The sequence below is a fragment of the Polypterus senegalus genome, chromosome 8 (genome assembly GCF_016835505.1).
Source record: "Polypterus senegalus isolate Bchr_013 chromosome 8, ASM1683550v1, whole genome shotgun sequence".
Classification (NCBI taxonomy): domain Eukaryota; kingdom Metazoa; phylum Chordata; class Cladistia; order Polypteriformes; family Polypteridae; genus Polypterus; species Polypterus senegalus.
In genome coordinates, this window is record NC_053161.1 from 170,056,428 (window position 1) to 170,069,970 (window position 13,543).

The following is a 13,543-nucleotide window of genomic DNA, read 5'->3' on the forward strand; positions in this document are numbered from 1 at the left end:
CCCCCCTTTCATTATGTTTAAAATTTGTCATTTTAAAGCTTTCAGGGGTGGGTCATAGAGGGCTAGGACCACTAGTAAAGAATCAAATATCAAAATCATTATTAAATTCATTATCATTAACTTCCAAATAACATAAAACAACACTTTAGATGTCTATTTTACTAATTTTGATTTTTTCAAAGTTTTGTGAAATTGAATCACTTTGACCCCAATAGGCAATTAGGTGGTGAACCCCTCAGGTCAGTTGATATGAAATGCACAACTTCAAGTCCTTTTGATCATGTTTACTGAAGACACTTATTGTCTTTTTATTGTCTTTTCTTATTGTTTTTTTTTTTTCTTTATCATAAGAAGAAAACAATATATGGTCCAAAAATAGTTTACAAATTAAGGTTTTCATAGTCTGGAGGTCTAAAAGAGGAGAAATCCCAAATAGCTGAACTTCTTGCATAATCAGAAATCAAGATGAATCAAGCAATATATTATAAGTTGGGGTCTTTTGGGATTGGTGAATTAAGAGGAACAAGAAAAAAATATTTCAAAGTGTTCATAAGTAATTAAACCTTATGAACACAATAAGACTGCACTTAAGAAAACAGACATCTTTGTTAGGTGGCATTTTGCACAATGACCCATTACATGAAGATAAATGTTACATAGTTTCAGGATTACAACTACATTTATTGTGTGTATTCATTTTAAATCATTCTACAGTACAACATTCTATGTCTTTATGGGATCAATGTAAATTATAATTATGAATGTCCCTCTTAATCTTATCAGTTATCTAATATTTAAGGCATATCACGCAGAGCTTTTTCGAATCCTCTGTTTCACAAATGAAGGTTTCCAATACACTGTAATAGTGAGGCCACATCAGGCACAAGGCATCACATTTTCTACTAGGCCTGACGTTTCTTTGTCTTGTCAAATAAAGATGAGGCAGTGAGAAAGAAGACAAAGAGACCTGAGCCTCTTGAGTGTCAATGAGCCAACAAAGTATAAATCAACCCACAGCAGTGTCTGTTCACTCAGGTGCAGAAGTCATGAATTGTGTGCAAAGGAGAGGGGCAAACACGGGTTCAGACAGCACCACATGTTGTGATGTTTCTGCTGAGATGAAGACCAGCTTGGCCTGTGGTGGGCTGGGGCCCCTTCCAAACTTGTCACCGATCCCAGGACAGGCACATCACCCACATCACCCCCACAATTGAACTACCCACCTGACGTTGCTACTGTTGCTACCATCAGTGAGTTTTGTGAGCCCAGGTGTTTTGGAGGGCAATCTGCACTGTGTATCTCCAGCTAGTCTTTGGCCTGGACCTGTGGAGTGTTGTCACAAGTTAAGTGACAAGATGGACAAACACACTTGAGTTTAATAGAGAAGCACATAGGGTGAGATGAAGACATGGAGAGTTTATTATTTGTGGTGGAGAGCTGATGAGAATATAAAAAGAAAGTTTTTAGGAGACTGAGTGGACTGGGATGCCATCACTGCTTTTAGTTGATCATCATGTCCAGCCTTCTCATGTGATGATCTCCACCTGCCATCCAGTCTTGTTTAGCTCCTCCTGTAGTGAAGACAGGTTTTTCTTCTCATTGTCACTTATTTTATTGTCCCACAGTCTGTAAAGAACAGAACACTAAGTTAAAAACACAAAAGGGCACCTCATCATACAATGGTGTTTCTCAATGACACAGTAACTGAGGTCATCTTCCCAGAATTCCTTTCATTGCCTGAAGTCATGCACTTCACATGATGTGTGTGTCAGCCTGCCAGTCACGGACCAACTCGGTCAACATCCTATGTCGATTTCTGCTCATTTTACTTCCCATTTCAGAGAGGAAGTGGCCTGTCCAGTTGACATGATGTTGAACCTTCTATCCTCCTGTGGTCACTTCCTTTGTCCACACTGTTTATTAATTCCTAATCTTTCTCTATTTTCTTTCCCACTCCTCCTCACTCATATGTCTTCTCTCATTTTCTCTCTCTTGTTTCTGTTTGTTGTCCTCTCACCTCTCAGTCCACTGAAATTATAAATGACCCCCATATATCCTTGTCCACTCTCTCCTCCATTCCACTATGTCTGCCATTCTAATCCTGTCACCTCTGCTCCTTTGTCCTTGTGCCTGTGTCTATGGCTGGATGGCTATGTACTGTATATAGCTGCATATTTAATTCTTTTTGTGTCTCCATCTCACAGCCCTTCTATTTTTCTCTTCTCCCTGTTGGACTCTTACTGTCATCTTTCTTTATCGTTGTTTTCCTTATCTGTCACCTCTGTCCAGCTCCACTTGTTCACTGCTTAGTTGTTCACTGCTTAGTCCTTCTTGTCCCACTGCCAGACCTTCTCCTTTCTTCAGTCAAGCCAGGTGTCATGTGAACATTCTGTCCATCAAGTCGTCGGGTGTAAATTTATAACCCTCCACAAACTTACACTCTCTTGTTCTTCACTTACTTCAGTTTCTCTAATTTGCAATTTTCACTCCTCAGCCCCTCATACAGCTGAGGCAGTCCTTGATCCCCCATGTCATTTTCACTTAGATCCAGTTCAGTCAGTCGTGAGTGTGGAGAAGAAAGAGCTGAGGAGAAAGCTGTGAAACATCTGGAGACAAGACCACATGAGGACAGGCTGTGGAGATAAAGAGAAAGAAGTGAGGACATGAAGGGAGACAGACAGACAAACACAGGTACACAAAACACAAAGGTTCAATGACCACTAGCATTTTGACTTTTCACTGAAATGCAGTTTGAACCTGAGACCACTGATATTCTTTTATAGAAAGGCACTATATAGCTGATAGTGTTTTGCGTCTTCATGCTGTACTGACAGGTGAGAAGTCATTCAAGCTGACATGTGGACATTAACACTGAGCAAGAACATTGGATTGTCAAGACTGATGGCAACCTGCACTCAAGTGTCAAAGGTGACAATGGGAACAGGATGGTGACAAACTGGGATATCTGTCAGTCATTCACCATTCATTAGGTTTGAACATTTTGCCTGATTTGTAGTTTGCCATTCAGAGACTTCTGTTAGTCATGCTGGTCACAGTTGTACATCAGAGAGCTCGATACTCAGCTGTTTGTCATCATGGGGTCTCAAACTGTCACAGTAATTAGATGAGGAGACTCTATTTTTGGTTTATTTTAACACCTCTAAGAGAAAAGACTGAACCCGACTTTGGGATCAATGACATGTGACACATCTGTCCTCAACCATTCAGACCTCACATACTGACTGGTGCCACTGACCAGCTGAGCTCTTTCCACTAAAAGCCTCACTGTTGTTGAGCTCCGTTTCCTTATTCTTTCTATTAATTTGTAGCAAATCAGGAGGACAAACTTCAAATTGAAGATCAGAACCTCAATGTCCAGCATATTTGGCACAGATGTGACTCGAGGGCATCATTGTCTGAATGTATTGTGTAGTGACCCCCCAGTACTGCTGACAACTGCATTGGAATTGCACAGCACTTCATCAACTGTACAGGACATTTGCAGGTCACATAAAGGACATCTTTTTGTCCCCAGTGTAAATTTCATAGAACATCAGCTCATTTCTTTATGATGGACATTTAATGCTTATCATCTTTCTCAAAGACTGTTTTGTAACCAATAAGGCAGGACACACCAGTGGTTGGTAAGTGGGTGATCTAAAAATGATGAGGCCTTTGCAAGCTTTTAACAATAATACCACAAATAGTCAGACAAAATGTTAAAAACATATTAAATCAATGGACATGGGTTAGAACTATGACTCTGCACCAAAAAGACACAAGGTACACAGATTTCACCCATTTGGATGATGTGATCTCATTTAACAAGGACAGGAAACAAATGAAGAATAAGAGTGGTCTAAGAGTGAAGAACACAACCATAATGTTAGCTCCCAGCCATGCTAGTAATTATAATGATGATGATGACTTATTATTATTATTATTATTATTATTATTATTATTATTATTATTATTATTATAGCTTTGCAATGGAAGAAATTCTTTTTAAGATGACAGATCAAACACATTCATCTCCCAGCCTCTTTACTCTTGGACATCTCATAAGGCATCTGGGTGTCTGCTGAGATGCCATCAGCCAACCCTACAGAACCCAAGTTCTTTGTTCTGCTCACCTCAACCCTCTAGTGATGAAATCCTGTAACTGCTCTGCTTGTATTTCTTCTGTTTATTTCCACCTCAAAGTTATTTTTCCTTTTCCTTCTCCTCTTTTCCTAACTGCTACATTCGGATCTGTTTTTCATTCTCCTACTCCTGCTCTTTCCCATAATGCTCTGTGTTTCATATGACAGCTCAGTCTTTGTTCATTCCATTTATTGATGTTTATGATGTTTGTTCAAATCAGCTCACTTACTAGACTCAGGTTCAATATAATTTACCATCTATTCAACTGTTTTCTACCCCTCTTATCCTGAGCAGGGTCACATGGTAGCTGGAGCCTATTCCAGCAAGCAACAATCGCAGGCAGAAACAACCGCTGGCCATGGCACTAGGTCAATGCAGGGTGAATGCACACACATTCCAATTTAACAACTCAAATCCACCTTACCTGCATATCTGTGGACTGTGGTAGGAACATTAGGCACCCTCAGAAAACCCCCACAACAAACATGCAGATCTCATTTTTTTGTCTGTTATTTAAAGACTTTAATTTTGGTCAGTTTTCTTACTTTAATCTTCCTATTTGTGGCTGTTCCTGTCATCCTTCTTTTCCTCACTGCTACTGGAAGATGCTTGCAAGTCACAAATATCAAGAGGAAGGTTTTATTGTGAAAATGATTTATGATGGATTACTTTAACCCTTGTGGCAACTCTAAGCTGCAAAGGAAAAAACTGCTGTATAAGGCATATAAGACTAATGATTGCAAAGTTAATCGCAGAGCGTATGAGAACATGAGGGCAACCATTAAGAAGGATATCAAAGACTAAAAGACAGTTGGAGAGGAATATAGCAGATAAGGCAATTGTAAAGGGAGAAGTACTGCTCAGATTAAAGAGGCTGAAATCAAACAAATCGCCAGGCCCAGGTAATATTTATCCTCGTGTTCTTAAGGAGGCTAGTGAGTACAGATATAAACCCTTGACACATATTTTTAGGAAGTCACTGAGCACTGGAGAGATTCCAAAGGACGTGAAAATGGCAAATATCATCCCATTATATAAAAAGGGTGACAGGGCAGATCCAAGCAACTATAGGCCAGTAAGCTTAACAAGCATCACAGGAAAATTAATGGAAGGAATTATTAAGAATAAGATTGAGCAACACATGGCAAGGACAGGAGTTATTCTGAACAGTCAGCATGGGTTCAGAAGAGGGAGGTCGTGTTTTACTAACATGTTGGAATTCTATGAGGTTGCAGCAAAAGCATACGATCAAAGTGGAGCAAATGATATTATTTATCTGGACTTTCAGAAAGCATTTGATAAGGTGTCACATGAGAGGTTGGGCATCAAGTTAAAAGAAGTGGGAATTCAGGGTGATGTTTGTAGATGGGTGCAGAATTGGCTCAGGAAACAGAAAATTAACATGAGGAATCTTAACAGATCTTTTCAGATGTTAAGAGTGGTGTTCCACAGGGGTCAGTGCTAGGGCCGCTGCTATTTTTAATATAAATAAATGATTTAGACAGGAATATAAGTAACAAGCTGGTTAAGTTTGCAGATGATACCAAGATAGGTGGATTAGCAGATAATTTGGAATCCGTTATATCATTACAGAAGGACTTGGATAGCATACAGGCTTGGGCAGATTTGTGGCAGATGAAATTTAATGTCAGTAAATGTAAAGTATTACACAAAGGAAGTAAAAATGTTAGGTTTGAATTCACAATGGGAGGTCGGAAAATCGACAGTACACATTATGAGAAGGATTTAGGAGTCATAGTGGACTCTAAGCTATTGACTTCCCGACAGTGTCCAGAAGCGATTAAGAAGGTTAACAGAATGTCAGGTTATATAGCGCCCTGATGTGTGGAGTACAAGTCACAGGAGGTTCTGCTCAACCTTTATAATGCACTGGTGAGGCCTCATCTTGAGTACTGTGTGCAGTTTTGGTCTCCAGGCTACAAAAAGGACATAGTAGCACTAGAAAAGGTCCAGAGAAGAGCAACTAGGCTGATTCCAGGACTACAGGGGATGAATTATGAAGAAAGATTAAAAGAGCTGAGCCTTTACAGTTTAAGGAAAAGAAGATTAAGAGGTGACATGACTGTCTGCGGTGGGTTGGTGCCCTGCCCGGGGTTTGTTTCCTGCCTTGTGCCCTATGTTGTCTGGGATTGGCACCAGCAGACCCTCGTGACCCTGTAGTTAGGATATAGTAAGTTGGATAATGGATGCAATTAGTACAGTGGATCGAGACTGTTATTTTAAAATGGGTTCATCCAGGACATGTAGACACAGTTGGAAACTTAAGGGTAAATTTCGCACAAACATTGGGAAGTTTTTCTTTACACAAAGAGCGAGAGACACTTGGAATAAGCTACCAATTAGTGTGGTAGATAGTAAGACTTTAGGGACTTTTTTAATACATATAAATGATTTAGATAGGAATATAATTAACAAGCTGGTTATATCTGCAGATGATACCAAGATAGATAGATTGGCAGATAATCAAGAATCTATTGAATCATTACAGAGGGACTTGGGCAGCATACAGGCTTGGGCAGATTTTTGACAGATGAAGTTTAATGTAAGTAAATGTAAAGTATTACTTGTAGCAAGTAAAATGTTAAATTTGAATACACAATGGAAAGTCTGAAAATTGAAAGTACACTTCTTGAGAATCTAAGTAATTCATTCAATATCCACACAGCACTTTTAGTGTCAGGTGTTTTTTCTTGACCATTTGCAGACTTTGCTGTCTTTTATTTTCCAGTTGAGATGTTCATGTGCATCAAGAACTATGGGACTAATGGAACTTAAAGATTTTGTCCAATCCATGTATGAAAAGTATTTCTTTTGAAATTTGCAATTTGTGTAACTCAATTGTGTAATTTGTGTGCAGCCGAGTTTGTTTAAAGAAAAGCAATGATGCCATTTGACTGAGGTGAGGTGATAGCTAGAAGGACTGCTGGAAACAGTAATGTTACTACTCAGCATCAACTTAGATGTACAAATGGTGCCCTGTGTAATGGATGGCCGGCCATTTATCCCGGCCAATACCCCCAAGCCGCCAGGTGGAGCCCTCCTTGCAGCCTGGAGGTCCCCAGAAGACCAGCAGGGCATCATGGACATTGGAGTTTTTATGCAAAGCCCTGCTGGATGCCGTGGGGGCCACAGGAGGGAGCTGCAGGGAGGACCGAGGGCTTCTTCGTGCCCTGTGACCCGGAGGTTCGTCACAGGAAGAGCGACGGACTTCCGGGTTGAAGAAAGGGACTATTTACCCTGATCCGGAAGGAAAAAGGACTTGTGGACTATTGGGCAGAAACACTTCCGGGTCAGGAGATATAAAAGGACTGTGGGAGCTCCCAGATGGCGAGCTGAGCTGGGTGGAAGGGTGGCAACGCGTCTGGGAGCTGGAGGATTGGTTTATTGTTTATTATTGAGTATTTGTGAATTATATGAGTATTGTGGAGAAGAGTGTGCTTTGTGCACTGTGGCAAGAAAATAAAGTCAACATTTGGACTTTTACCTGGTGTCTGGAGTCGTGGACAGGGGTTCAAGGGAGCGAGGGCGCCCCTATCGTTCACACCTGATAATACCTTCTATCATCCTTGTTTTCTGCCACCACCCAAGCTAAGGTTTATCAGACCAGAATTAATAGCACTACTGACACATGCTCTCTGTTCTCCACTTTCTTCACCCCTCTTAATCCTCCTCCTCCAATCTCCTTAAGCACTGATGACTTTGCTCCCATTTCCAAGGAAAAGTTGGCTGTTATTAGCAATCAGTTCTCATCATCACTGTCAATCATTATGCCTCCACTTAAGCATCACCAAACATTCTCCATATTTTCTCTGCTCTGTTTCCACTCTCCTCTCCAAATCACCCCACTTCATCTCCACTTGACTCCATTTCATCACGTCTCCTTCAGGCCGTCTCTCAATTACTCATTTCTGCAATTACACACATCATTAACACCTCACTCAGCTCAGGCACATTTTCCACCATGTTCTGATGCTCTGATAACTCAAATTCTCAAAAAAGCTAAATTTGACCCGTCCAAAGTTAGCAGTTACATTGCTGTCTCTCTCTATTTTTTCTTTCCAAAACACTTGAACATGCTGTGTCTCTTCTTTCCTTATACAAAATGGATTGGTTGATACCAACCAGTCTAGTTTCTAAAGGAACCACTTGACTGAGACAGCTTTGCTCACTATGGTTGACCAGCTACAGTTATCTAGAGCTATCAATATGTCATCAGTTTTGATCATCAGATAGAGGAGGTGCAGCATTGTTTATAACTGCACTCAGCGTGTGTATAAGTTCTCCCCTTTACTGTTTTAAATCTTTTGATTTCCACAACCACATCAACACAATATTCCCTGCAATCCAGTTCAATATGGAAAAAAGAAATAAAATGACACATCAATTTCCTGGACCTATCAATTGAAAGAGGTAATGATGCCACCCTTATTACAGGTGTTTATCGCAGGTAAAATGTTACTCTTTGCTAGGAATCAGCTGTCATCTCGTAAATGGAGCTGTGTTAAGACACTATTCAGAGTTCACACCCATTGTAATACCAGGGAGACGAAAAAGAATGAAAGACGTTTTCTTTTCCAACTGTTAACATCAAACAGCTACCCAAAGACATCCATGCTTACATAGGAGATGCCAGAGACCCCAGCAAACAATCGATACTTCCTTATCATCACAGGGTATCAGAAGGTACAGCACATATCCTGTCCAGAGCGGGTATCAACGTAGTACACACGCCTACTCTTCACAGAGTTCTTGCTAAAAGCAGGTAATCAGCAGTAGAGACATGGAAAACAGTTTAGAGCACACCATGTGGTTCATGCCCAGCGGTATACATGGGACAAACATCAAAACCTCTGCCACACATATACAGAAACATCACAATGCAGTCTGAACAAAAGACACCTGATTTCTGATTTACACACATACAAATTCAACTGGACACACATTTAAATGAGACTCAGTGCAAAGAAAATTCAAGGCTAAAACTAAAAGTGCCAGAGAACTGGTTGAAACGTGACTATCCAATGAAAACACCATTAACAGACATCTGGATATGAACCAAGCATATGCAGGCTTAAAAAGAAAAACATGAACAAAATAAATAAAACTTTATGACCAACACCCTCCAAACCCCACTTTATTAACAAACCCCCTCCCCACATCCAACAACCTCCCATACTTAATTGTTATATATTTGCCATGAGTTCCTGTACTGTATATTTAATCATTTTCCTCGGATGATGATTCCTGGTAGGAGTCTAAAGCTTGGGAATAAAAAACTATTTTAAGATACCTTTTTCATTTTCTCCCTTTGTGTATTTCCAGTAACAAAAATGCAAACCATATTACAGACCTTCGCTTCCATATAAATATATATTAGTTAAGAATTTTCTCAAGAGAACCACCAACTACCCTTTCACAATCACAAGACTAAAGTCTCACCTGTCATCCTATCAATAGGCTACTATTAAATTTTAACTCTCATGCCACAAAAAAATTAAGTTGGTACCATGGGTCCCGCAGTATTTCCCACAGAAATGTATTTTATGCCTGTTATCACATTAGTGAGCCGTTGAGGAACATGTGAGCAAAAAAATAGGCACCATATCTTTAATTGATTGCAATCTCACTCAACAGCCTACATTTCCTTGTGATCAGCTTTTTTTTTCCAAATGTCCCAAAAAAGACACAAGTTTGAGTTACAAACATTAGAAGTCCCTATTTCACACATTGGAGTATCTCAGTAACACTGAGATCACATTCCCAGAATTATTCTCAATGTTTCTTGATTTCTAATACAAAAGAAGTGTCAGCCTCTTGGTCACCAATTGATATCTGCTAATGTTCTGTGTAGACCTGTGTGTTACATCTTGTTGTAATGTTCATTCAGACAGATGTTGGCCTGTTCAGTCCACTTGACTAAATCGAAGGTCACTTCCTTAGTCTTTCAACTGACTGACCACAATGCCTTCAGTAGTAATCCTGTTCTCCCAGTGACATTCTGCTTCTGTCAATGTTTTTTTCCCTCATTATCTTTACTGTTCTGCTCTCCTTGTTATATCTGTCACCACAGTCCACCTCCAGCTATCTACTCCTCTCTCTCTCCACAGTTACTCTGGTCAGATCTTCTGTCCCACTCATTTTGGTTTTCTTTCTCATTCTATTTTAGTAACCTTTAACAAACTTGAATGAGGAAATCGGAGGCAGAGGTGTGTGAGGGAGGGTGGTGGCAATGCAGGACAGGAATGATGTGACTGAAAAACAGAATTGTGGGATTGTGGGACAAGAAAACAACAGGCAGGACAAAGTGGCTAACAACAGGATGAAAATGACCGCTATGTGGGAGGGGCTGATTGACACAGTGCTGTCTTTAGGAATTTAATTATTTAAGGGAAATCTCCTTCAGTGACCACCTCACATCCATCTGGTTGTCTACATGAGGCACTGCAGTCTGTTCAGATTAAACATTGCATTTGTATTGTGGGAAATGAACAGTCATATCCACAAAGTGATTAGAAATAAAATCCATCAAACACCAACACACACACAGACTCGTTTGTTGTTCACTTACTCCAGTTTCTTTAATTTGCAGTTTTCATTCATCAGACCTTCACAAAGCTGAGCCACTCCTGAATAATCTAGGCAATTTTTCTCCTCCGACTTTTCCACATTCTCCTTGCCCAGATGCAGTTCAGTCAGTTGTGAGTTTGGAGAAGAAAGGACCGAGGAGAGTGCTGAGCAACATTTGGAGGTGAGATGACAATCAGACAGGCTGTGGAAAAGAAAAGAGAGAAGTGAGGACATGAGGATGGACACAGAGATAGACAGATAGGGAGGCAGAGAAACAGACAGATAGATACACAAACAGAAAGACCACAGAGCACAAAAGTAAATCACACAAAGTTCATGTTGGTTTTCACAAAGACTCGAGTCATCATTGACCGCATTGAACATGGCATCCATCCATCATTCAGCTCTGACCAGAGTGAAACCAAAGTGCATATCAGGAATTTAAGTGATGAAATATAAATTTAACTTGCAGAGTCTCTTCCATAGTGAGACACAATTAGAGAAGAAATTTTATAAGACAACCCTGGGAGAAGAAGACAAGACCAACATTCTCCTGCCTCCGAATCGCCTGGACAAAGTAGTGTGGTCTCTTTTATTCAAGACCCAGGAGTACTTCTAATGCAAAGGCCCTGCAGCACCCCCTAGAAGCATTCACAGACTCCAGCAGGGTTGTGCTACTGGACTACAATTCCCAGAATTCCTTGGAGGTGTTCGAATGGGTGCCAAAGCCCAGGGATGCCACCATCTAGTGGGTCAGGGAGCATACAGCCTTGAGAAGGAGCCTCCCAAATCTTATTATATTGGCCTATTTGCCAGTTAAAGAATTGGTACCAATTCCAGCAGGGACTCCAGCCCATACATGCTCTCCATTGCATATTCCATTAAATGCCTATTTTACTTCATTCATGTTTATCATGTTGTGACAGTTTAGGGTTTTCTCGCACCCTTGTACCCTCAGACCACACGTCAGACACCAGGTAAAAGTCCAAATAATTATTATTTATTATAATAATAAGTGCACAAAGCACGCTCCTCTCCACAATTCTCAAATAAACAATAACCAATCACAATCCTCCTCTCCCAGACGCTTAGCCACCCTGCCTCCCAACTCAGCTCATCTGTCTGGGATCTCCCACAGTCCTTTATAGTCCTTGACCCGGAAATGTTTGTTCCTCAGTCCGTGTGACTTTCTATCACTTCCGGGTCAGGTAAAGCTTCTCTTTTCTTCAGCCCGGAAGTATATCATTTCTTCCCTTTCTACGATTGTGAAATACTTCCGGGTTATAGGGAAAGTATAAGTCCCTGGGCCTCCCTGCAGCGTCCTCCGGTGGCCCCCATGGTATCCAGCAAGGCTGTGGTGAAAAACTCCAAGTTCCATGAGGCCCTGCTGGAATTCGGGGCCCTTCCATGTTGCAGGGATGGCTCCATCTGGCGGCTTGGGGGTGTTGGCTGGGATACACGGCCGGCAATCCCTCACACATGTCCACATGTTGTCTGTTAGTCAGCCATGTCAGTAAGAATTTGAGTAGGCTGTCAAAACAACACCATAACAAACAACATAAGGGGCAACCATTACCTTTGTAAGGACAACGAGCAATCAGTAAGGCAAATTTAATAAAGTCAGGACAGTTAATGTCAGACACTGAACTCCATCTCAGAGCACATTCATTGTTATCTTTTCTCCCACAATCCCACACTTCATATATATCATTATCTCCCAATTAAAGTCAGTCTCATCAGTTTATTGTCTAAAGATCCACGTGTTCTGTTTGTCTTTTAGTTCTCCTTGGTCCTTTTTGCCATTCTAAGAGACCCCCACTGTGTTCTTTGTGTCTATAAATATACAGAGGGATGGCCTGGGGTCAATGAATGACATGATAAGTGTGAGCAGAGCTGGACACTAAGTTGTGTGAAGACTGATAGCATTTAAGGTAAAACTCATCTATAAAATCAAAAGAAGTAAAATTTATCAAACACACACACACACACACACACACACTCTCTCTCTCTCTTATTATTCACTCACCTCAGTTTCTCTAATCTGCAGTTTTCACTTCTCAGCCCCTCACACAGCTGATCCACTCCTGAATCCCTCATGATGTTGCCATTCACCTTCAGTTCAGTTAACTGTGAGTGTAGAGAAGAAAGAGCTGAAGAAAGAGCTGAGCAGCATTTGGAGGTGAGACCACATGATGACAGACTGAAAGGATAAAAAGAGAGGAGAGAGGATACATGAAAAGACGGTCATATTGAAAGAGAGAAAGCCATAGATACAGACAGACTCAAGACTCAATGAAAGTAAATCAAAAAGACTTCCCTATGATTGTGACAAAGACTGAGTTAGTGACTGTACTGACCATGAGGTGCTTCCATAGTGAAGCATTGACCAAAGTAGAAGAAAGAGCATTTTGTAAATAAAATAAATACTAAAAGAGGAGAAACAATACAGAAAAGTAAAACAGATGTGAGCTATCAGAGTGTCCCTCATAGTGAAACTCATTCAGAGAGGAAATGTAATTTATAAACAGAGCTGAACATTCAAGTGTTATTTGAACTGAAATCCAGTTTGAACCCACGATTAATGCGCCTTTAAAGGTGCTATATAATTATGAGTGTCTTCTGTTTGTCATTTCACTTTGACTGATGACAAGTAATCAGTTAAACTGACGTTATCCTCCTTTTGTGTGTCCAGACAGACTGTTAATAACAGCAAAGTGACAATCTCAGATTTTGGTCTGTCATTCAGGACTTGGGACCTGTGGACACATTTCTCCTGATTTTTTGGAACTGAATGTGGTCATAATCAACGACT

General features: G+C 40.6%; 1 protein-coding gene across 1 annotated transcript in view; it reads right to left on the reverse strand.

Annotated features, from left to right (window-relative positions):
- Positions 1–316: 316 nt before the first annotated feature.
- Positions 317–13,543, reverse strand: part of LOC120534501 (ribonuclease inhibitor-like) — a 40,635-nt gene continuing 27,408 nt past the window's right edge. The window contains exons 6-9 of the mRNA XM_039762104.1: positions 12,758–12,931; positions 10,733–10,933; positions 2,460–2,633; positions 317–1,626 (exon numbers count right to left, since the gene is read on the reverse strand). Of these exons, the coding sequence (XP_039618038.1) occupies positions 1,527–1,626; positions 2,460–2,633; positions 10,733–10,933; positions 12,758–12,931 (649 nt within the window). The 3' untranslated portion in view covers positions 317–1,526. The remainder of the gene's footprint in view (positions 1,627–2,459; positions 2,634–10,732; positions 10,934–12,757; positions 12,932–13,543) is intronic.